The sequence below is a fragment of the Schistocerca americana genome, chromosome 4, assembly GCF_021461395.2.
Source record: "Schistocerca americana isolate TAMUIC-IGC-003095 chromosome 4, iqSchAmer2.1, whole genome shotgun sequence".
Taxonomy (NCBI): Eukaryota; Metazoa; Arthropoda; class Insecta; order Orthoptera; family Acrididae; genus Schistocerca; species Schistocerca americana.
This window is the reverse complement of record NC_060122.1, coordinates 435,606,927-435,633,919: the sequence shown is the minus strand read 5'-3', so window position 1 is coordinate 435,633,919 and position 26,993 is coordinate 435,606,927. Positions and strand designations below refer to the sequence as shown.

The window sequence follows — 26,993 nt, the reverse complement described above, 5'->3', positions numbered from 1 at the left end:
AATAGGTTATTATGCGGAAGGAAAACAATCACTGTCATGTTTTAATAAAGAGTCATCCTAGCATTCGCAGTTAGTTATTTTGGGAAATTTTTTCGTAATCAAGGCGGGATAAGACATGCAATTCCACTTCTTCTTAGAATTAGAATTAGCAAGAGTCCAGTATCTTAACCATGGTGTTAGAGAAACGAAATGATGATCTCCTGCCTCACATTAAATGAACTACGCAGCCCAAAGAACAGCTGACAAGCGTATAGGGAAACAGCAGTTTCAACCAAGGTCTGGCGACTCGTAAGCCACCTGGCGACCTTTATCCGAAACAGCAGTGCAGCTGCGAACGTTGCGTTACGTGGCTGTTCCGTATACTTGGAAAGCAGTGTGGCTGAACACTAACAGGAGTAAAACGATGTAGAATAGGTATTATGACGTCTACATGAAAGAGAAAGAACACAGCGCTCTGAGGCCAATTAAGATAACCCAAGAAAGTTATCTATTTAGGATTCGCTGCCCTGACACGAGCATCTGAAAAGGCCGGTATAGATATAATTTTCAAAGTCAAACAGAGTCTGCACTTAAGAAAACATAAAATCTAGCGGTGTCTTATTTAAACCTTATACATCATAATACAAGGTTATTGATTAATAGAATGTGTAAGCAACGGCTACTTCACGGTCGTACAGACCAACCACCGCGCTAGACAGCAAACAGCTGTCACCCACGTGACTGGCCTCCTTTTGCGCACAGCGTGGTATGACAACGACGTGGGACACTAGCATCGCGGCAGCAGACGTAGAGTCTGAGAAGTAGCTTACCAGGAGGAGGTGCAGAAGGCAAGCCGTTGGCGGGAAGTGGCGGAGCTTGCGGTTGGTCTCGAGCTGCACGCGACCTACACCCGGACGCGACTAACGGTACAGCCAGACGCCGCTACGACGCTCGTGCGCCTCATTCACTCCTGCGCTTCATTCAAGGGCGTAATAGGAGCAAGACACGGAGGCTCCGAGGACAAGGGACCCTCCGACGCCAAAATGAAAAATAAAACAAAAGCTTAAGATGGGAAAGAAAAGAGAATGCATAGAAAATACGACACGAATAATGCCGTCCATAGCACGGTCAGCCGCTCAGTCCCTGAACTAGTCCTTTGAACGCGAGTAAAATGGATATCAAGCCTTTGTTCATATAGGGCAAGCGTTGCTGCCCACAGGGGCTGTGAGATACTGACGAGGTGTTTACATTCTATACACAGATATCAGAGTACCAAGGAAAATTTTCGGTGCTAAATTCCACTACAGCTCATTGTCTCAATTACAAAATAACACCCAATGAAAATTTGTCACCCCTCCCAGCAGACATCAAGCTAATGAGACTACACAACAGCTATTTTGCATATAGTATGTGATACATCAGTCAGCATGTATTTTGGTGTGTAAAATCCGAATTTACATTTCAAAATGATGTAGCACGTAAAATTTCTGAGTTTTATGCGTATTTCAGTGTTTACTGTTTATTTTCCGTATTTCGCTGTTTTTTTGATTTGATGTTTATTTATTTTTATTGTAATTTATTTATTTATTTTCAGGAGTAGTAGATTATCTACAAATGATCACCAGACTATGGGGGCAGCTGAGACATCAAGAACCACCGCACAGTCAAGGAATGGCCTGTGAGGAAATCGTATATAACTGGAAATAAAAATGTGAAACACACTCCCTTGGTTGAGCCCAACAGAATCATTTTGCCTCTTCTTCATCTCAAGTTAGAATTAATGAAAAACTTTCTTCAAGTTATGCGTAAAGGAGATCATCAATCATTTTAAAGAATCAATTCTCTTAACTGAGTAAAGCAAAGCTGAAAGACGCTAGCTAGATTTGTTGGGCCAAAAATAAGAAAATTCATGAAAGATCCTACCTTTGACACCAAATTTACAAATATCGAGTTAGGTGCTTGGTCCTCTTTAAGAGTGACTGAAGAACTTGTTAGGCAACAGAATCGATGATAGCTATTTTTCCATTGTGAATGATCTGTTAGATAGCTAAAAGACCATGGGGTGTAGAAGTCACTTAAAATTCACTTTTTACATAACCATCCTGATTTGTTTTCGGAAAATTTGGAAGCCATACGTAATGAGCAGAGTGAACACTTTCATCAAGACATCGCTACGATGGAACACCGTTATCAAGGTCTTGTAATTATTCGACGTTGGGCGACTACTGCAAGGGTATTGTTCAGGAGAATGATGAAACGCAAACAAAAGAAACGCATCGTTCTCACATTTTTCGAATACAAAAGAAGATTAAAGTTGAAAAAAATGTTTTAACTAATTTAGACCTGTTATTTCCGTCATGTCCATACTCCCTTATTAAATAGATCTATAGTTGTGAATATGTATTCTTGCTTGTTTTAATTCTGCTGTGTTTCTAGGAAATGTGACATGATAGAGAAAAACTGATTTTACCAGTGAATTCAGTGCCCCAAAATTAGATCAATCCACCTATTCACAAACCAGATGCCTCTAGCATTGAAAGTGACTTAAATTGCGTGAGGAAGAGAGCCAACAAGTTTCTTCAGACGCGCCATACCAAACCGAAGCGGTTCACTGATGATTATACCCCGAAAAGCTACTATATTTCTGAGTACTGACTGCAACGTTTCGCACGTCGCTCCGAAAACGCTTCCATATTTGCTCTAGTATTACGGCAGAAAGAGAGACTTAAGGATCAGTACGATTGCGTCCACAGGTAATGATTATTTTTAACATTGAAGTGGCGCATTTGTGCACCAAAGGAAACAACAATGGCCTCTAATTATATATAATAGAATTTATTGATTTTTGTTAAATATTTTGAACGTTAACAAGTTTCATTAACTTGAGGTGTAAATGAGTGCCTTGTTTAAACTGTACTATGACATATATACATCGTAGTAGTAAGTTACATATTTCGTAGAGCGTCTGTAAGACAATACACAAAAGTTTCTCAATAACACGATAAACCGTGAGGTAGTTGGCTCGATCCTTGCACTAGCAGACTTCTATCCAATCCCAACATCGCTTTCCAAACGCTTCAGAATTATGTAAACTATCACGAATTTAAGAACGGAAATGGCTGTATTTTTTTTAAGTTTTTCTGTTTTGTGTTGCCTGCAGGGTATGCTGTTATATCGAGTCATTTTACCTTACTTTCTCTTAGGTGAGGAGCGAACGGTTACCGTTCGGCTGTTTCATGTGTGTCGTCCCTTTATGCTGATTTTTCATGACTGATGCGTATGCGCTGTTTTACGAAATCCGTAATTGAATGTGTCTACCATATATACAACCCCAAAGGCTTTTTTTTATTGTGCTTGATTCCTGTGTGTAATTATGTTTCTGAAGGCGTGTCCTGTTTAATCTGTGAAGTATGTATCTGAAAACTGTTTGTTTCCTAATCATTAGTCTGGTTGTGAATGGTAGCGCTTGTCATTGTGAGGGTGCAATAAAGCAACAATCCACATTCCACCTAAGCTGACCATGTGCAGCTCTCAATCATTACCCTATAACATAGGTAGATACGTAACACAACTTACGTCCGGCTACAAACTATACCTAAAACCTACCATTGATGTAATTTCCCTATATAGAAGGCAGCAGTAGAAAAGTAACATGTTTTTAATGAGTATGACTACACAATATCATTTATTGATCATTATGAAACGCAGTAGTAGAAATATACAGAGAAGCCAGCACAGGCGATAAAAGGAAGGAAGAGAGAGAGAGAGAGAGAGAGAGAGAGAGAGAGACCAAGTAAATCTTGAATAACTTCCACACGAAGAGAATAAGAAAAAAATAGCACTTGCGAAGAAAAATTTAAAATGACGACTTTCACGGCCGTAACTTACATTTATAAAAAGTCCCCTGGCTGTTATGAGCTAGTCCTATGGATTTTCTTGAGAAACCCAATTTTTCGTCCTCGTGTGTGGAAGACATTTTCAGGAGAGGTCGTGGCTTCAAGAAACGTCCGATTCATACCGTGGCTCGCCGCTGGCTGAAGGTAACACTTGGTGCCGTGCAACTCGGTCCAGAGACGTGACTTCACTTTCTATGCTAATTTCGAGCATAATCTGTCCTTTGAGAGTGCTTATCAACACTGTCGATGTCGCATAACGTTGGAAGACTTCCCATTTCATAATTAAGAACGAGGTATCGCTAAGTGTCCCACCTTCCTCTTTAAGACTAAAATTCTTGGCGAGTGTCTGTCGCCTATCTGAACAACCTACTGTAGTGTCCGCTCAAGGCTGCTAGGATCCCGGTGTTATCAGAGAGAAACTTGTGGTTTCCTCGTTGCAGAACGTGCTCCGCAAAATACGATTCATCCATTTCTTCTCGTCCTCAGTTGCCTTTATGCTCTTCTATACGTTGTTTCAGCGTTCTCTTAATAGTATGCACGTACACCTGTTTACAACAACACTAGATATATGTATACTCCTTCAGACGGTTTGCTGACGATAGCTGACTCATAAGATATTAAGGATGCCCAGGAAATTTTCCTTCAGTGATACTTCTTTAATGCTCAATGGCCTTCGAATGACGTTTCCGGTGATTGTTGTGCGCTTTGATAACGTAGCGAAGTACTTTTAATTCCATAAATTTACGAATATGTAATTTAAAAGACAGAGGCAGTTTAGTTATCACATTTTCTAGAGATAAAACTTACATCTTTACGGGTAGCCACAATACAAACGTAACGTGAAATTTAACAGTCTATAATTAGAGCGCTATGCGGGTGATGCATTCTATGACGTCCCGTTTGGTTAAGTACCGGTACCGCTTTTCCTTAACGTATGACCAAGAAAGAGCAGTTTTTATGCACTGTTCTTGTACAGTTTAATCATTGCGCAGTATGTTTTCGGTGTTCTGTCTGTTTGAGATGGTGGGATAACTAAGTCAATGCTTGCAAAAAATGTATTTGGAAATTTCCGAAGAATGATATGACAATTGGAGGCAGCTGTATCTCAGTTACTAATGTTTATGACTATTTCGTACCGGATATAGTTTATTTCCTGATCCTAGAGAATCACTGAACCTGTTGCACAAATAGCGGAGTTATTAGCTAGAGCTCGTAACGGTTGGATTTACTCTGTTCCTTCGAGAACGTGTCTGTGTCCAAGGAAGAAGTATGACCGTAGCCCAAGCACCCGAATTCGTGTCTCGCTCGTATGAGCCTACAGAACATTGACGTCCTTCTTGGCGACGTTTAATAACTTTGAGATGCTATCAAAATGTGTCGATATGTAGTATTTCGAATGTAATGCTCGTGCTGAAAGTGAGCAGTCGACTGAATGGAATGTGATATAGGGGAAAGAATCAGTCAGAATATTACTTCTTTCGAGATACATGTCACGAAATGACTATGCGGTAAAATAAGAGGAACTGGAGCTCATGACGAGGCTTCTTCATGCCATAAACCATTCATAAGTGAATGGGCAAATAATAGTGGAACCGTAAGTACCATCGTAAGGTGGCTTGCGAAATATAGATTTAGAGGTAGAGAACTTTTCGTCTCCTTTTTGTCACACAAATACCGATAAAGTCAAAAGTTATTTTAAAAAGGAGGAATTACTGAATAAATTAGTTTTATATTGTTTTCTTTTTCAATCATGAAAAGCAATGCTTGCTGTTAGTGTGTCGTTCTAAAAATAAAGATTGTTGTGATATGTTCGAAGTAATGTCTTTCTTTGACTTACGTTAACCGTTATTACATAGCCGCTTTTATCGGTAGCACTAAATATTTTAAAAACACTATACTCACTTAGTATGGACAAAATTTAACGATGGCGATCCTCTGATGCAACGTAATTACGGTACCATCGCTGAAGGAAACATTTTATTGATGGACGCTAATCATCTCCTACAATCAGTTAGAATGGCCAACCTTGCTTTAACCGGCTAGTTAAGGTTAAATAAGTGGAATTCCTGCGTTGCTGATATGAAGGAACTTTAAATGGAACCCATCACGTGTTATATACACAGTTACCAAAACAAGTGGAGAAAATACATACAACGAATGAGCTCAAAGAGGATCCCAAAATCTATGCTACACTACCATCCTAACAGCGACAGATCGCTAGATCGACCAATGAAAATATTGCTGGAAAATTCCTCGACGAGATCGTAACAGGCCAAGAGGCCTAACACTTGGATGGAAGAAGAAGAAGAAGAAGCTATCTGATTCCATTCAGAGAACCCGAAGGTCAGACCATTGCACCGCAAATCGTTAATATTGTAATTTTTTTAGTATTCTAAATTTGTAGTATTTGACCTGTGTATTATATTTCTCATACTTTCTGTTTTCTTTAATGAAAAAGTTTATGAATATGCTGAAGTAGTTAATGACAGAAGGCGAACTATCAATATGCAAATATTAATCACCTAAAAATAGTCTGAAAAGCGTGTATAAGACCTGTAGAGCCGGTCAAGTATCGTCAGCGTGAAAAAGTCATTTTAATGCTTTGCGAGCAAGTAAGACTCGAAAGGGAGGCGCCAATGTGGGCAGAATGGCACACGTCTGATGAAACAGGCATCGTCGTAGTGCTGATCGTTAGCTGTCTTGAAACATGGAGTGAAGAGAATGATGTAATGGGCGTATTAAATTTCTCGTCAGTGTTAGTAAGACGTCCATCTGCGTGGAGACAGAGGGCATGAATGGAGATACACTCATAATCGCGAGATTGACAGCGTCGACTGAAACTTAATCACTGCAGTATTCCCACACTGTATCGACTTTGTACTGTTCACGTGGTAAGGATTAGATACGTGTTGTGAACTGGACCAATCACATCGTTCGCATTGATACAGCGTAATGTTTCAGTTACCAAGACGAAAAACAACATTATGAACACATAACTGATTGACAATACACAGAGCACAGCAGGTGTTTCAATACAGGTGTTAAACTATTAAAATATAAAACTGAATGAGACGTCCAAAAGTCCGCTGTAGCTGTATTTATTTAAGTCGATTAGAGATCCACACAACCGATTTCGCAACTCTTAAACTGCGTCTCCTGGTGTTATGGCACACGGCGCAGGGAGTTGTTATAGAATGACGCACAGTAACAGTTGGGTAGGCATAGCTCTCAGCCCTCCTAAATTGATAAAAACCATCATAAAAAAATGGTTCAAATGACTCTGAGCACTATGCGACTTAACGTCTGAGGTCATCAGTCGCCTAGAACTTAGAACTAATTAAACCTAACTAACCTAAGGACATCACACACAGCCATGCCCGAGGCAGGATTCGAACCTGCGACCGTAGCGGTCTCGCGGTTCCAGACTGTAGCGCCTAGAACCGCACGGCCACTCCGGCCGGCAAAAACCATCATCAATGACGAATGTCCAGTCTGTGTTAAAATCGCGAATTGTCGTCACCTTACTGAGTAAAACATGTTGCTCTTGGCCTATGTCAAGCAACAGACCAGGCCCTTCGTAAATGTTATCTAGGAAAGTAATGAGTCCGAAAGCTACATGCGTTTGTCCCCAACGTAATAATAATCGTAGCAGCTGACAACACAGGCTATGAGGCGTCCTGTGTGTTGTTGGAGCCTATATATAACTATTTGAGGTGTGGTTGCCCTAGTTTTGAAATCATCTTTATGAATTCCTGTAAATCATTTTTATATAGTAAAGTAATTCCTCTGTTTTGAAAAATAGTTAACTCATTAATTGTTAATCAAAAGCATGCCAGCTCTACATTTTGCTTAAGAGATAATTTTATTCAAAGCGCAATTTATAAAATCTCCTTACAAATATTTTGTCCTTTGTTGTGCCGAGCAGCTAACCAGAAAAGAATTGAAACAGCAGCATTGCACAATAGCGACTAACCATTAATGTTCAACTTTATTTATTGGCTGCATGGTCTTCAGGCAACAGTCACAAATTTTGAAACAAAATAAAAACTGTATTTATCAAGGTTATGATGTTTTGTAAATGCTTTATGTGTGTGAGCGTGTTTAATGGGTAACTGTGCTGATACAACAGCTTGAGCAAATAAGTTCTATTTTTCGTCAATTTTATCTTTAGAACTGCTGATTTGAATGGAAATAGATTCAATAACGCTTCTTGAATATACAACGTAGTTGTTTGAATCAAGTGTGTCAGGTGGGGAATTAAATGTACGTATATATTGATTCCGTTGAATAGTGTTGCCCACGGCTTTGTCGGTTAGGCTCATCCGATCAGTCTGGCAGCCAGACATTTGACAGTGAGGCCTGTTAAGCTGCATTACCCTGCAGAGACATGTTATTTCGATCCGAAAGTTGTTACAATCACACCCAACACACTTACTTCAGAACAGTTTCACTTTATAAATTTTACGATCGTTGTTTCGGTTATGTAGACCGTACATAAGCCGTAGTTGGCTAGCAGTTTTTAAAATAGCAAATTCGATGCCGTTGACACGAAGACAGCTGTTCCACCGCTCTTGGAATCTCAGAAACACGCCACATAATTTACTGACATGAAAGCTTGTTCCTACAGGCTCGTAACTGTTAGATTGCATTTGTACCTAGGTACAGTCCAAATGTCAAACTTGGAGCAATATTTTAAAGCACAGCATTTTACTAGCACATTAATAGACTTATGATTACAGAGAAAAGCCTAAAAGCTTTCTCCGCCTTAACATTTCATCTACCAACAGACAGGTCCAGACGGAAAATCTCAACGCATGCACCTCCGCCTCTGCACAGACTTTCACCACTAACTGTAAGTGGCTTGCTGTTTATAGAAAGCTAGAGCTATCGAAAGAGAGATCCGTGTAGTTCAAGTGAACTATTCCATTCCTTGCAACTCTGACTTCCAGTTTCTATTAGGGAAATGTGATGACATTATTGTTAATGAGAAGCAATACGTCTGTAGAAGAGAAACAAATCATTTGCTTTAACGACGAGCAATGAAATTACAAATATATCTCCTGCAGAATTAAAAACACAGAAATAAATGGACAGCAATAATGAAATACCAAATAATGTAAAATACAATACACACACTTCCGTAGGAACATTACGAATACCGCTCACTGTGGGAACAGGGACCTGGATGGTATTTAACACATTACTAAAAGTCCAAGACGGACGTCAAGAGTGTAGAAAATCACGTGATCGTTTCTTTTAGGTTTTTTCTGTAATCAAGGTCTATTAATGTGCTAATAAAATGCAGTGCTTTAAAATATCGCTCTAAGGTTGAATCTTGGACTAGGTACAAATGTAACCTAATAGATACGAGACTGCAGGAACAAGCTTTCATGTCAGTAAATTATGTGGCGTGTTTCTGAGATTCCAAGAGCGGTGGAAAAGCTGTCTTCGTGTTAAAGGCATCGAATTTGCTATTTTAAAAACTGCTAGCCAACTACGGCTTAGGTACAGTCAACATAACCGAAACAACGATCGTAAAATTGTAAATGTGTTGGGTGCGATTGTAACAACTTTCGGATCGAAATAAAATGTCTCCTCAAGACAATGGCACACTTCATCGTTAATCTTGCTGCTTAATATGCCTCAACGTCGAGTGTTTGGTTACCGTATTGATAGGATAGGCCTAACCGACAAAGCCATGGGCGATACTACTCAACGGAGACAGTGTTCACGTACACTTAATTCCCCACCAAAATAATATCAAACTACCTGGGACAACACACAGAAAACTTTCACGGGTAAAGATATATGACACACTTCATTCAAACAATAACGTTGTATATTCAAGAAGCGTTATTGAAACTTATTTCCATTCAAATCAGCAGTTCTAAAGATAAAATTGACAAAAAATAGAACTCATTTACTCAAGTTATTGTATCAGCACAGTTGTGCATCAAACACGCCCACAAGCATACAGCATTTACAAAACATCATAACCTTAATAAATACAGTTTTTATTTTGTTTCAAAATTTTTGACCGTTGCTTAAAAGGCCATGCAGCCAATAAATAAAGTTAAAGATTTATGGTTAGCTGCGATTGTGCAGTGCTGCTCTGCCAATTCTTTTCTGATTAGCTGTTCGGTGCAACAAAGGCCAAAATATTTGTAAGGAGATTTTATAAATTTCACTTTGAATAAAATTATCTCCTATGCAAAATGTAAATCTGGCATAGATTTTTTAACAATGGAGAAAGGTGCTGATTTAACCTCTCAGTATGTGAAAAATTTCTACTTGAAATACAAAATCATGTTTTACAACCTGTAATGAAGTGTCAAAGAGTATATGAGATCAGATATAAGGCATGTTATACGTGTGAGATATAATTGGTTATGTCGCATATTTGCAACAGGCATCTTAATAATTGAAAACTCACTATACTTTATTTAGTAAAAGATTTCCATTTAACATTTTGGTGGTACATTGATAGGACTTACATGATTAAAAACTAAAAAAAAATACATGGTGGCATACAATTGAATGATTACATATAATAAAATGGAGCCTTATACGTGCAATTCTCAGAAACAGTTTATCATCTTGTTTACACGCAGATGTACGTAGCGCTTACTACACATGACTACTGTATGTACTTTACAATTTGGTCTTTCCAATCTTTGCTTTGCAGCTGTAACCTGAAGCCAATAACCTACTGCATCAGTATGGGCAGACTTTACTTTGGCCCCAATGCTTCCTGCATAATAGTTCTGTGTCTATACTGGCTGAAGGACAATCTTTTTATTCACCACATCTTTTTCTTCTTGCCAAGTGGCTCTGATATTCTGGATCTTAATTCTAATACATACTTTGTTCATTATGGGGAATTCTGAAACTGTCACAGTGCCTTTCCCCAAGTTGTACACGGGCTATGAGATATTCATTTACGTTTTGTGGGTCAAAAAACCTTGGGGATCCATCCTAATAAAATAAAAACTTTAGAGTACTAGAAGTTCATTAGAATTTCCACTTCGCAATAAGAGTGAAATTAATCGGTAAAAACAGGGTTTAAGTAATCAACTACTGGAAACCTGTAATAAATTAAAATGTGTACATATGTAAATAATGAGCTCAATTGGTCACTCTAATATACTGGTACTGCAAATCAGTGGAAATATTTGTTTTCATTTCACCTGATTTCATCTCTTGCATGCACCCATAAAGAAACACACACGCCTAATTATGCGTATTTTACACAAATGATATTTTCAGTATCACCTACTTGTGCAATAAGTTTCTTAGATCAAAATGTGATTTACACTACGTCACAGACAGTATAGAACAAACACATAATTTTCAGATTAGCCGAGCGGCCTAGGGCGCTGCAGTAATGGACTGCGCGGCTGGTCCCGGCGGAGGTTCGAGTCCTCCTTCGGGCATTGGTGTGTGTGTTTGTCCTTAGTATAATTTAGGTTAAGCAGTGTGTAAGCTTAGGGACTGATGACCTTAGCAGTTAAGTCCCATGAGATTTCACACACATTTGAACATTTTTTTGAGAACTGAACTTACACCAGTATGTAGCTCTAATTGTTCAAACAATAACTTCTCATGTGTGTGTCGTGAACAAAGACGCCAAGAGCAAGTCTCTCTAAAAGTACCTAAAACACTCAGGAGATAGAATCGCATGTCAGAGGTGTTAGTAGCTTCGTGTAGAGCCCATGCAGAATATCGTGGCCAGTAGATGCGCAGAGCGCAGAGGCAGGTCACCATGGAGAGAGCAGTCGTGGTTGGGGGGGGGGGGGGGGGGGGGGGGAGGCGCTGTAGGGGAAATTCCGAGTGCTGGAGGGAAAGTGCCGTTCTAAACTGAAGCCTACATTCGCATTTTTTGTAAATATTAAATAGGGCTCCTCCATACTCCCTTGCATGGTGACCATTCAAAAAGATCTGTCGCTTCAGCGCCGGTTAGTATCTAAACAGAATTTGTACCTTTCAGAGAAGCATCATGAATGGCGAATTTTGAGTAAAATCTACGCATTTCTCTTGATGTCATGTTAAAATGTGCGGAGTTCACACAGTCTCACCTCACTAATATGTTGTGCAGACACAGCTGCAAGGGAATTCTGAGACGGTGGTTTGTTAAGTTTGTTAAGTGAGGAACTGAGGAAAAATAAGGTCAGTAGTTTATGAAGAAGCACATCTCAGCACAAAATAAATGTGTAATGTCTTCCCTTGTGTTGTTCAAAACGTATAGAATTTCTAGTTTCACCAGCTACCAATGGCCCTTAAAAATTACATTCTTTCATCGAAAAAGTCTGTAGTTAGGGAATAACACAGTAGATAATGAAGTTTTTCATGAAAACCACGTGGCAAAATATTCTCCCCTTTATGTGCTGTCATTCGAAAAAAATTCATTTTTATGTCTCAAACCGTTTATGAAATATGAATAAAGTTGTGGATATTTCACTCTGGCTTTATCGCTAGCACGGCGCGATCGCAAATGAGTGTGCTATGTCAGAGCAATTTCTTTGAGCAGAATTTGAAAATACCGCTTCAGATGAAAGGTTCTTTTTATTCAAAACACGATCGGTTTCGGGCTCCTATATGCTAATCATCAGGAGTTATAACTTTGTGCTGTGACCCCGAGCACTTTGGTGGACGAGTACAAGACCCCACTGTATCACCAGCAAGATCGGTGACAGAGACCTCCACCCAAGTCTAAAGAAAAATTCAATATGTTAGCTAAATTTCATACACAGCAACATATTATGAAATATGCACCAAATGCAAAATCATAGCGCCCCCTATATTTCATTGAAAATTTTTTCGAATTTCGCGCAATGTCTTACTTCCATGTAAATATCACAATAACTATGACCATTAACGAAATGATAGGCACGTCATCATGAACCTGTCATATAAAACTACAAAAATGAAATTTTTTTACCAAATAGTTTCTGTGAAATCGTATGAGAAATATTGCAGGGCGTGCGCTTCCATTCTGTGATCGCTGACCAGCCGAAAGGTGGCAGACACTTTCCGAACAAGTGAATGAACTCGCCCAGTGCTTTGGACAAGAACTGCTTACTGCGCATCGGCCACCATATCCCGCAGGGACCTTACAATCTGCATCTACGGTCACTAACACTAAAAACAAGTAACCTTCCAGCCGCGTCAGGTGGAATTTTAACTACCTGAAGCGGATGGAAGCCCTAGCAGTTTTTATTAATTCCTATCGCCGCGAGGCCATGCAATCATAAATTAACTTTCCATTTATTAACGTCGCTTTGGTATAATGCGAATTCGCAGCGCACAGCCTTAGGGGGTTAAGGGACGTTGAGGAACAAAAGGTTATATTAGCATGGTAGCAGGAACTGATTAATGTGCAAGTGGTGAAACTGCCCTGCCATCACCAGCGGCTGCGGAAAACTGACGAATGACAATGAAACCCTTAACAGATGACAATCCGAAGATCAGAAGTCAGAAGTTCAAAATGGCTCTGAGCACTATGGGACTAAACTTCTGAGGTCATCAGTCCCCTAGAACTTAGAACCACTTAAACATAACTAACCTAAGGACATCACACAGATCCATGCCCGAGGCAGGATTCGAACCTGCGACCGTAGCGGTCGCGCGGTTCCAGACTGTAGCGCCTAGAACCGCTCGGCCACTCCGGCCATCAGAAGTCAGAAATATTTCCAAATGTACCCTTGATAAGTCGTTGTTGCAAACTGGGGATACGACATCTGGGAGACGTGAGAGAGTAGGACGTATTCATTACTTCAGGTGTTTGTCCTTATATCACGGAAACGCAAACTACAATGATGAACAGTTCTCACAGTAATGGGTAGTGACTTCTCCGGACTTTTATTTAAATTCATGTATACTCGTAATATAGACTGTTCCTTTGTGCACTTATTCTACGAGGGGCAGTCGAATGAAAACGAGATAGAAAAAAGTAAGTAAACTGCTTATTATTTCAAAAGCAATACCTATAACTGGTACAAATGGCTATAAGCACTATGGAACTTAACATCTGAGGCCATCAGTCCCCTAGACTTAGAACTACTTAAACCTAACTAACCTAAGGACAACGCACACATCCATGCCCGAGGCAGGATTCGAACATGCGACCGTAGCAGCCGCGTGATTCCGGACTGAATCGCCTATAACTGCTCGTCCATAGCGGCCGGCAGTACCTATAACTGTTAATATCCCCTTGTGAGACAAGAAGGTCAATGATTTCGTGGGAAAATGTTTGCTGTTCCCTATGAAACGACGATTGTACCAAGGTGTGCATTTCTTCATCTGAAACAAATCAACGGCCACCGATGTCTTTCCTCAGGGCTCCAAAAATTTGGTCAGAGAACGGAACTGTATGGAGGATGTGCAAGGGCTACCCGGCGAAGCTTCTGCAGTGTAGTCGAAACAACCTTCGCATCTTGTTGGCGGGCATTAACTTCAGCTGAATGATGCCTCCGACGACATTCCTTGGCGTTTGGACTTGATGGGGCGCTTTAATGCAAAGTGTTCACGTACCGCGGTGTGTTAATTGAGGCGCCGTGTTCCAGAAAGTTAGTGAGTAGTGAGGCCCTTGCAGTCGCAGAAAAAGTCGTCATGACTTTCTCAGAACTGTCGTACACAGCGTGGAACTCTTTCCTATGCTTCCGTTGTTGGCTCTGGTGTTTGCTCTCCGGCTCAAAATGCTGACAGCATGTTTCATCTCGCACGAAATACGGAACAGTAAACGATATTCTTCATTGTAATACTGTTCTAGGTCTGCAGTGACGTCGACATTCTAATCCTTCTGCTCTTCATCAGGGTATAGCGAACATAATGCACATAGATTTTCCAGAACTTCACATGCTCTGTGATGATGCCGCGAACAATACCGTGAATGCCCAACACGAGCCGAATGCCCCCCCCCCCCCCCCCCCCCCACCCATCTCCAATTGCCGTCGGTCATTTCAGACCGCAGTATTCACCCCAGCAATGTCGGAAGAGGTAACGGCACGTTGAGCCTGTCTTGGCGGACTGCTGTCACTCAGTAACACCCGACCTTCTCGAAATCGTTTATTCCACGCAAACACGAGAACACGTGACGTACTGTGTTCGTGGTACACAGCAGACATACGGGCATGAATTTCACTCCCTGAAACTCCATCCGCAATCAAGAACCCCACTATACCTCGCTATTCCTCTCTGAAGTTGGACACACACACGACTCGCTGACCTCACGTCGAGCGCGTGTGACAGACAAGTGGCACTGCGATGAAAGTTCGCGCACTTCCTTGCTGATTTCCAACAGAGAGCACTTCTATACTCCCACTTACCTGCGCTGCCAACGTCCACGCCACGTTCGTTATACAGGGTGGTCCATTGATCGTGACCGGGCCAAATATCTCACGAAATAAGCGTCAAACGAAAAAACTACAAAGAATGAAACTTGTCTAGCTTGAAGGGGGAAACCAAATGGCGCTATGATTGGCCCGCTAGATGGCGCTGCCATAGGTCAAACGGAAATCAACTGCGTTTCTTAAAATAGAAACCCCCATTTTTTATTGCATATTCGTGTAGCACGTAAAGAAATATGAATGTTTTACTTGGACCACTTTTTTCGCTTTGTGATAGATGGCGCTGTAATAGTCACAAACATATGGCTCACAATTTTAGACGAACAGTTGGTAACAGGTAGGTTTTTTTTAGTTAAAATACAGAACGTAGGTACGTTTGAACATTTTATTTCGGTTGTTCCAATGTGATACATGTACCTTTGTGAACTTATCATTTCTGAGAACGCATGCTGCTACAGCGTGATTACCTGTAAATACCACATTAATGCAATAAATGCTCAAAATGATGTCCGTCAACCTCAATGCATTTGGCAATACGTGTAACGACATTCCTCTCAACACCGACGTTTTTGAGATTTCCGATTCTCGCGCAATTTGTCTGCTACTGATGTGCGGATTAGCCGCGACAACAACTAAAACACCTGCTTGGGCATCATCATTTGTTGCAGGTCGTGGTTGACGTTTCACACGTGGCTGAACACTTCCTGTTTCCTTAAATAACGTAACTATCCGGCGAACGGTCCGGACTCTTGGATGATGTCGTCCAGGATACCGAGCAGCATACATAGCACACGCCCGTTGGGCATTTTGATCACAAAAGCCATACATCAACACGATGTCGACCTTTTCCGCAATTAGTGAATGGTCCATTTTAACACGGATAATGTATCACGAAGCAAATACCGTCCGCACTGGAGGAATGCTACGTGATACCATGTAATTATACGTTTGTGACTATTACAGCGCCATCTATCACAAAGCGAAAAAAGTGGTCCAAGTAAAACATTCATATTTCTTTACATACTACACGAATATGTAACAAAAAATGGGGGTTCCTATTTTAAAAAAACGCAGTTGATATCCGCTCGACCTTTGGCAGCGCCATCTATCGGGCCAACCATAGTGCCATCTGGTTTCCCCCTTCAAGCTAGACAAGTTTCGTTCTTTGTAGTTTTTTCGTTTGATGCTTGTTTCGTGAGATATTTGGCCCGGTCACCATCAATGGACCACCCTGTATAGTCTGCCATGTTTTAACGTAAGTGCCCCTCATAAAATTGTAAGTTATATTTATGTTTGAGGTACTGGATTTTCCCGCGAGAGAACCCTCAAAGAACAAAAATCGGCTTCTAGTACAGCCATCAATATCTACACAAGAAAAGAATGTAGTAAAATAAAGACTAAGCGATAACCTAAGTACATACAGGGGTAAACAGAAATTTGGAAACACCAAATACACAATACATTAATATCCCTAATACGGAGTAGGAAAACCGCTGGCATTCGAAACTGCTTCCAGTCGTCTCGGAATGGATTAATACGGTCCTGTATGACTTTCAAGAGAATCTCATACCATTCTTCCCGCAAAACAGTGGAGAGTTCAGGTAACAATGATGGAGATGGATACCTTCCACGCACAATTCTCTCCAAATGAGACCACAAAGGCTCCATAATATTGAGATGTAGAGACTGTGGTGACCAGGAGAGATGCGAAAATTCATCCTCGTACTCAAAAAACCAGTCCTGGACGACTCGAGCTGTGTGAACAGGGGCCCGGTCGTCTTGGGCCACAGCAGCACCATTGGGGGACGGACTTTGTACCATGGAATGGACCTGATCCGCCAAAACTGTCACATAATTATTTGCAATAATGAGAGCGTACTGAGTAATCACGGGACCCATGCAGTACCACGATACGGCTGCCCCAATCATCAACGAACCCGCGCCATTTTCCACACTCGAGACGTAAAATCGGCTAGAAGTTGCGAACCGTATGTAACAAAATTCATACGACCATACGACATTCTTCCAATGATCCATAGTCCAGGTTTTATGGCTTCGTCACGACGTTTTCCTATTTCGGGCATTTGCATCATTAATGAGAGGTTTTGGAATTCCAGTTCGTCCTGCAGCTCCTTGCTTATGGAGCTCTCTTCGCTTTGTTTTGGTGCTACCAGGGCTCTCGAGTGCGCCATTCAGTTCTGCAGCGACTTTTGTAGCTATCGTCTCCTTACTGCGCGGAACAATTCTCTTCAGTGACCATCACTCAACACACATTTTTGTCCGCATTGAGACTAAGTGGATGATGTATTTCCGCTTTCCCTGCATGTTGAATAAATCTTAGATCCCGCGCCCGGGTTCCCGGGTTCGATTCCCGGCGGGGTCAGGGATTTTTTCTGCCTCGTGATGACTGGGTGTTGTGTGATGTCCTTAGGTTAGTTAGGTTTAAGTAGTTCTAAGTTCTAGGGGACTGATGACCATTGATGTTAAGTCCCATAGTGCTCAGAGTCATTTGAACCATTTTTTTTAAATCTTAGATATGGTACACACTTGGGCTACTTTGTCTACGGAAGCACCCATCGTAGGAACACCAACATTAAGCCCACTTACGAAATCTCTTAGCTCCGACACAATGTACTGAAAACTACACTGAACACTGTTCTGACCACGACTGACACTTGCAACGTATTTAGAAAATAGCGTAGGCGCTGTTCGTAGGCAAATACAAGAGTGCAAACTGCAGGCCTGCCTAGCATCTGCATTTGTGTTCAAGCATGCATTTTTCGCGGTGTTTACACGTTTTTCTCCAAGTCCTGTAATCTACAAACATAAGGAAACGCGACGGAGAACGACGCTACACAAGATCACAAAGTCATGTGGCGACACCGTCCCGGCAACGTAAGTGAAAACATCCACGAGACTTGGGACTGGGGCTCCATTCAGCAATGTTGATGGCTGGTGTGGACGTCGCCATTTAAGTCACACGGGACAATGCTTGACGTGACGTGACGAGAGGTGACGCATGGTGCGTATCGACCTTGATGCGATGTTCCATTGTTCGCTAACACTCCATCCTCTGTCCCCCAATACAAACCCACATCGTGAAAAGGACAGCTCCTAATAAAGGTGATCCGTCTAACGTAGACGTCCTGAATTTTCCGCAACGGTTCCAGATAACGCAGTATCGTTTTCACCGAGTGATATTATCTAAGTAAGTGAGTACTTTTCCACATAACGCATACTGTATGAATACACGAACAGAATTAACCAAACTTTTTTTTTATAACTGGAAACACAACATTTATTTTAGTGGTATCTGAAAGTATCTGCAAATAGGATTGCATTGACATGCAAAATACAAATGTCACGACTTACACTGACAGAAAAAATCGCTACACCAAAAAATAATTAATGTACAGTAATGAAATTTCGGAGCACATTTGTCTAGGTAACAATTTAAGTCATTAACTTCGCAAAATCCCTGGTTAATGTAAGCACGAGATAACCGATTGCAAATGTGAAATGCTGGTACGTTAATAACAGTTTTAACCGCCAGAATGTTTAATGCAAGCATTCAAACGTGCGTGCATTGCGCTGTACAGGAGCCGCATGGGATGGAGTTCCATGCTTGCTCCACTTGGTAGGTCAATTCAGGGACGGTTAATGCTGTTGTGGATGACGTTGGAGCTGCCGTTCGATGATATCCCATATGTGCTTTTGGGAGACAGACCTGGTGAGCCAGCAGGCCAAGGTAGCATGGTGACACTGTAGAGCATGTTGGGTTGCAATAGTGGAATGCGTGCTGTTCATGAATGGCAGCACAAGAGATCGAATCACCAGACTGACGTACAAATGTGCAGTCAGGTTGCGTGGAACACCACCAAGAGTGCCCCCCTGTCATACGAAATCGCACCCCAGGCCATAACTCCACATGTAACTTCTATGTGTCTAGCCCACAGACAGGTTGGTTGCAGGCCCTCCTCAACTGGTGTCCTTTTAACCAACAAACGGCGTCAATGGCACCGAAGCAGAACCAGCTTTCATTAGAAAACACAACAGTCGTCCACTTTGCCTTTCAATGAGCTCACTACCGAATCCGCCTATAGTGGTGGTCTAGGGCCAGCGGAAAGTACGCTACAGGGCGTCTGGGTCGGAGCTTTCCTTGAAGTAACCGATTTGTAACTGTTCGCTGTGTCACTCTGATGCCAACTGCTGCTCAAATTGCTGCTGTAGATGCAGTACGATGTGCCAGAGCCATACGCCGAACATAATGGTCTTCCCTCTCGGTAGTGTCATGTGGCTGTACAGACTCCGGTGTTCATGCGACCGTACATTCCAGTGGCCACCATTGCCAGCAATCATGTACATTGACTACATTCCTGCCAAGTCTTTCTGCAATACCGCAGAAGGAACACCCAGCTTCTCGTAGCCCCATTACACGACCTCATTCTAACTTACTGAGTTGTTCATAATGGCGTCTTTGTCGCCTTAAAGGCATTCTTGACTAACATCAGCTCACCACGTCCAATTAGTTATCTTTGGATAACTAACTCTCACGACAGTTACAAGGTGTTTATAAAGTGAACCAGATTTGTATCCCCATAGTGGCGCTACTATCGCTACTCTTATGCTACTGGCGCGACAGTTGAATAGTTACCATCTTTCAGATGTAGAAACATGCCTACCAACTTTCATTTACGTCGCACAGCTCCTTCTTGCTATTGCGATATTTTTCCGTCAGTGTACAATGACCGCCTGCTCAACTGTGTTCGTTCACCTTTGGAAAGAAATACAGCAGAGGTTCAGCTTGGCTCGGATTCCACATGTATTTACGCACAGATCACGCAGTTATCGTAAATTATGTGTCGGTAGTTTGTGGGAGTGGAGCTCGCCCCCGATAACGTCTCAGATGCATTCCATAGGGTTCTGATCAGGCGAATCTGGTGACTAAGACATCAACGTGAGTTCATTATTACGCTCGTCGAGCCACTATTGTCTGGCGTTATGGCACGGTAAGTTATCCTGCTAGACTATGCCATCGCCATGAGAGAAGATATTAAGCATGAAATGGATGCAAGTGGTCCGCAATAACGTTTATGTAGTTATAGTTGTCATGGCTCCTTCCATTACTACCACAGATCCTATGGAGACAGATACCTTGTCGGCTACTCGTGGTTTCACGCTCTTTCAAACCATCTTCCAGACATGCACACGACATCAGCACGTGAATAGCCGACCAGCTTCGCCGTTTCCGAGACGCTCTTCATAGGCACTCGTTCGACCTATACTTGAGTATTGCTCATTAGTGTGGAATCCGTACCAGGTCGGGTTGACAGAGGAGATAGAGAAGATCCAAAGAAGAGCGGCACGTTTCGTCACAGGGTTATTTGTTAAGCGTGATAGCGTTACGGAGATGTTTAGCAAATTCAAGTGGCAGACTCTGCAAGAGAGGCGCTCTGCATCGCGGTGTAGCTTGCTGTCCAGGTTTCGAGAGGGTGCGTTTTCTGGATGAGGTTCCAATATATTGCTTCTCCCTACTTATACCTCCCGAGAAGATCACGAATGTAAAATTAGAGAGATTCGAGCGTGCACGGAAGCTTTCCGGCAGTCGTTCTTCCCGCGAACCATACGCGACTGGAACATGAAAGGGAGGTAATGACAGTGGCACGTAAAGTGCCCTCCCCCACACACCATTGGGTGGTTTGCGGAGTATAAATGTAGATGTAGATGTAGGCGCCGGAACACAACAACCTTTCCTACTTCAAAGACACTCGTATGTCAGTAGGTGTCCCCATTTGCGTCCCGTATTGTCGCTCATCACTGCCGGCTTTTACGGAGTATCTGTCCTAAGGGTCGTCAGGCACATTTTCTCTGGTGTTTCGCCAGATATTTGCAATTTTGTTTGTGCATCTTGTAGCTGGAGTCAGCCCAGGTAAACGCTGCTCACCACGTTTATCATGCGACACCGAGCACCGTTGGAAAGCGTCGGTCTGTTTCCCGTTAAAAACAGAATGGTTTTTAAAGTGGAACTTTACGAGTCCGTTCAACTGAGTGGTCCCAATTAGTCTAGTGTGACCTTTTGCCAATATGTAGTAACAGGGACAGTAGAAAGACAAGGAAAGAGTGCATTAGCAGCGAAAGCACCGCCGTGGCTCGCGCTGACTGCTGCCGCCATTGATTCAAATGGTTCAAATGGCTGAGCACTATGGGACTTAACATCTGTGGTCATCAGTCCCCTAGAACTACTTAAACCTAACTAACCTAAGGACATCCCACACATCCATGCCCGAGGCAGGATTCGAACCTGCGACCGTAGCAGTCGCGCGGTTCCGGACTGAGCGCCTAGAACCGCTAGACCACCGCGCCCGGCGCTGCCGACATTCAGAAGCCTACTGCTCAGTCGCTGCAGGAGTACCGATTATTCATCGTATTACTGTCCCTGTTAGTAGATATCTGTAAAATGAATATCTCAACAGACTAATGTGGGGCATGTAATGATATAAAAATAATTTTGTTTAAAACGGGCAACAAACTGACGAATTCCTTTGGCGGTAGGCGTCGCGTGAAATATGTGTTTAATAGCATTTGTTTGGTCTGATATCAGTTACAAAAACGAAATTGCAAGTATCTGTCGAAACACCAGCGGAAATGTGCCTGACGACCCTTAGGAGACACCCGGTATACTTCCATTGCTGAGTCATGTGCTCGCAATGCCACCAGGCGACATTCATTCACGGGATGGGAGGAATTCACAATATATTGGCTTATCAATGTAAGTGTGTGGATACATATAGACAGGGTATAAACAAAAACATACAGAGAATCTCTCAGAGGCTGTAGATTGTGTCTTGAGAAACAAATTGAGAATAGAAATCCATGCCTGGAAATGTTTTCGCCACATAGGCGATCAAACAATTTGTCAAACTTTAGCGTTTGTCGTATAATTTGACAGTGTGATGCTTTGTTTAAAGTTTGTTTGTCAAAGATAGGCTATGTATGCCATGATTCTGAGAAATTTAGATTGCTGGCAGAATTGACAAAGAAGTTTCATAGTTTAATCATGTGTTTGACAAACAATAGACAGTTGCTTGCGGGACTCTTATCTATAAAGAGACAGAGGAATTAAATGCATTAGCTGCCAATGGGCACTGATTTAAATCAACGGGGAAAGCTGAAAATGTGTGCTGGACTGGGATTCGAACGCTGGTCTCCTGCTTACTGGGCAGATCCCCTGACACTATGCCATCTGGGCAAAGTGGTTGTCGCAACTACACGGACTACTCTAGCACGCCTTCCGTCAGGCACAAATTCTTAACTCATCGACATACTACAGATGTAGTGCCCCTTGCTCATTATCCCATTACTCGCGCCATTTCGTCGTTTCCTGTAAGAGTTCGGGCTCGGTTATCATCCACTCTGAAGGCGTCACTGGCCATTGTCATCTTAATTATGTGGTGTCTGTTCTTTTAGACATGTCCGAAAGAACAGACACCACATATATATATTATCTATAACTTTGAGAGATCTGACACTTGGAACAGATTTTGGAGACTTAGTTTTATATCCTACATTGCACCTCGCACACTGCCCACTAGTGTTAAAATACTTTGCGACAAGAAAGGTACAACGTGACAGTTGCTTCAAATGTGTTGTTAGATTTGGAAAACTTGATTAATACGTCTGAGCGATTGTTTGACAAATCCGTCGATGACAAACAGCGAATCGGACAAACAAGTTTGACTGTTTGCGGGGGGCTTTGTAACTCCGAGGATCCGAAGCGACGTAGAATGTCGATAATTTTTGGTACAATCTCTATATTGGGATAGCAACGTAAAGCACCGGACTAGCAATTCCAACTTCACCACCACCCATAGCAATGCTTCACCAGTACCCGTAAACTGCTGCGTTGTAGATACTGCGTCTGTATTTTGCCTTTAAATATGTGACACAATTAATGGAAAGAACGAGGTGCTCTACTTACTCAAGGTAAGTCTAACAGAAACGTCAAGAAAATACACAAAATTTATGGTGAAAATCGTCACGCTCTGATGGTTATATAACAGCGAAGACAAAGACTTTACGGAAGTCTTACTGTTGCGAGATGATTGCAGTCCCAAAACACGAATTCGGCGAAAGGTTGATATGAATGAGACGCAGAATTTCGATGCCTTCGCACGCGTCACTGCGAACCCCTGAATAGGTACGCGAGAAATTTTTGGGCTTGTCGGAGTACGTAAAGTAAGCGTACTGCGGAAGTTCCCTGGGTAACAGTTGGCTGCCCAGCAGCAATTGTGTGCTGGTCATTCCCAGCAGCGTGTCCGGAATGATCTCAAGAACATGCTATTTACCGATGAAGTGACCTTGACAAATCATGGGCGCATAAACTTACGATATCTTCGTTGTTGAGCGACGCAAAACCAGCGCTGGTTTCGTTTCATGGAGCCACGGCAACATCAGAGAGTGAACACGTGGCGTGGAATCGCTGGAGACCTCTTCATCGGGCCGCACTTCATCCAATGGCCGCTGTCCAACAGTAAGTACGCCCATTTACTCACAGGTGTCTTATCGGCTCTTTTGGAAGAAATAGTGCTCACTTATTTCGTGGCAGCCGTCTCAGCATGACGATTAACCTAAGCATTCTGCTTTGACGCTGAGGCAAGAGTTAAAAGAGGCCTCTGTAACTGATGACTAGGGCGCAGTGTTATACAACACGTCTCTAGATTTAACGTGCAGGAATCATTAAAAGGCAGGATATGCAATACGGTTGTGACGACACCAAGGGGCGTATATGAACGAGTGATGGCATTATTCCTGGAATACGTTTCCTCACTCGCTTCAAATGGTTCAAATGGCTCTGAGCACAATGGGACTTAACATCTGAGGTCATCAGTCCCCTAGAACTTAGAACTACTTAAACCTAACTAACCTAAGGACATCACACACATCCTTGCCCGAGGCGGGATTGGAACCTGCGACCGCAGCGGTTGCGCGGTTCCAGACTGAAGTGCCTAGAACCGCTCAGCCACAACGGCCGGCTCACTCGCTTCGTGTGTATTTATAGACGTATAGTACGGGTGATGACAGAAATCTCAATTCCGGACGACGGGTATTCAAATCGTTGTCCAGGCATCCATATTTAGATTTATCAAGTTTTTCCTAAAGCGCCTGCGTTAAATGCTAGGATGGCTGCTCTGCAAAGGAGCAGCCTAATTTGCGTCTCTAATCTAAGTTTGTGCTAGTTCCTAATGACCTCGTCGTCGACGAGATGTTAAACCCTTATCTTCTTTTCTTTCCTTCTTTCTGAAACATTGAAAGTATGCTGTGCAAGGGCCTAAAATGTCGCATTTCAGTCATAATTGTGATATTGTAAGACGTTTGCGAATGCAGGGGCTCAGATAGTGTGTCTATATACTCGACAGCACAACCAGCGCCGCCGTATACTCGCAGCAGGCCCAGTGAAGAGCTTCAGGCCACACTGCGCCACGTGGCGTTTTCCCGTGATCTGCCCGCACAACAGCAAGTCAGTCTCGTCTTCATCCCTGTATGCATACCAGATACGCGCCAACTATCGTTCTGTTGACGACCTACGCTGCCAAGTTTGTCTGTGTCTGGTGTTTTTCTCTGGCTGGATATCTCATTGCATTAAGTTGGACTTGGACTCTAATCATGGATCTGCAACATTTCATAGTGTTCATCCTTTCTGCAATTGCAGCCAGCCAGAAGGTTTTGCTGTAAGCCCACATCACAACCTGTGCATAGCTTGCAACTATTGTTGATTTTCAAACAAAGGCTACGGCAATGCCAATCCAGCAAACTTCTACTTTGGCCATGTTGGGCTCCCTTGGTTGTGCATGTCACACATTATAGTTAATAAGTGGAAATCAAATTACATGAAGTACATTATTATTTGTATAAAATGATTTATTTGCATCAGGATTTAGGTCTCATTATTGATTTCTCATCCATTCAAGTATTAGCGTCGATGCGTATTGCATACTGTGCTCGTTGCCCCGTTATCTTGGCTTTGTGGTGCTAGGAAGTGGCAACACCAGGCTGATCGAGGCATTATGATAGATGCTTTCTACAGCCGTCCACTGTATCATACTGACAGCCTGCAGCAATGTATTATACCTACACATTAATTCTGTCCTGCCGTTTCTGTTTTGCATTGTCCTTTGTACGCACTCTCAAAGGCCGTTAAAACAAATATGTGTGATGAAATCTTCTCGAGTTATCAGTTGATTCATTTCTTCTTGTCGCCGCAACGTTTCGAGGTGTTTCGTACTATCTATCTTCAGGTGAAGTGATTTCGACGAATATGACGAGTAGGAAACTCGTCATAACATTGCGACAACATGACACTAAGACTCGGATGATGATCCGAGAAGATTTCACAAATTAAATTCGCTGAGAACAATTGAATTGATATGTGTTTCTAAATTAGAAGGTTATATAATATTTGACTTCTTCATGCGCTCATGCAGTCTGTTAGGGGTATAAGTGCAGATATTTTTATTGGTGAGTGAGAATAATGCACTGAACAACATTACATCAGTATTTACTTCATTTGCAAATTAATAATATTAGTTATTAGGAGCAGTATGTTTTAGATTGGTTAAAGCATCCAAGTACATGTGGCAAAAGCAAGTCATTCATTAATGCTTATTTTCCCCTGTGCAGCAGGTCAGGAGTTGAAGTGTGGACGTGTAGACGCAAAACGGTTAGTCTATACTGACAGGCGCAGTCTACTCAGTGGTGCAGTTAGGACCATGCGGAAAACATCAGGTAGTAAGTATGTGACGTGTTTTTGGAATACTGTCCGACACAGAAAAAAAGAACAACACACTGACGTGTGTACATATTAAGGTACCACATATAAAAATATCTGCACTTATGCGTACACATTCTCATGTTGTGGATACGCACTATACGACCAAGTTCTCATCCCCGTACACGATATCGCTTTATGAAAACTGCATGTCGATTACTGTATCCTCTTTGATTTTCGACTTCTCAAACGCTTTTTTTTTTTAAATCTGACTCTAATGACATCGATGTCTCTCAGTTATGTGAATAAACTGGAGTCTCGAGGAGACCATCTTGGTGCGCTTATTTCAGATGGTGGAGGACTTTCAGCTAGATCTTAAAAAGTTGGTTATCAGTTGGGGAATCGTTGTTGTGGACGATCGAATAAAAATTAGAGACACGCCATTTCACACTTCAGAATAATTCTTTATAATAGTATTTTTGTATCTTACGACACCGCTTTCGATTTGCAAGCAGAGATCTTGACTGATTAATTGATTGATTGAGAGGGGTTATGAACGAGAGACCTTAGTGGCATCCGAGTCAGCACGAAGTCCTCGTATTCAAGTATAACGGCGCGGCATTCTAATTTTCAATTATGCTTTCGGGCTTCTCATTTGGTACGATGGTCTTGGCTCGCAGCGATTTTTGCTTGTTTCTATATGGGCATTCTACACTACTGGCTACTAAAATTGCTACACCAAGAAGAAATGCAGATGATAAACGGGTATTCATTGAACAAATATATTATACTAGAACTGACATGTGATTACATTTTCACGCAATTTGGGTGCATAGATCCTGAGAAATCAGTACCCAGAATAACCACCTCTGGCCGTAATAACGGCCTTGATTCTCCTGGGCATTGAGTCAAACAGAGCTTGGATGGCGTGTACAGGTACAGCTGCCCATGCAGTTTCAACACGATACCACAGTTCATCAAGAGTAGTGACTGGCGTATTGTGACGAG

At 42.2% G+C, this 26,993-nt stretch overlaps 1 protein-coding gene across 1 annotated transcript in view; it reads right to left on the bottom strand.

The window, feature by feature from the left end:
• The window catches only part of LOC124613181 (peptide transporter family 1), a 341,779-nt gene extending 337,809 nt beyond the window's left edge, over nt 1-3,970 (bottom strand). The window contains exon 1 of the mRNA XM_047141820.1: nt 3,868-3,970. Coding sequence (XP_046997776.1) covers nt 3,868-3,955 — 88 coding nt within the window. The 5' untranslated portion in view covers nt 3,956-3,970. The remainder of the gene's footprint in view (nt 1-3,867) is intronic.
• Nucleotides 3,971-26,993: the final 23,023 nt, after the last annotated feature.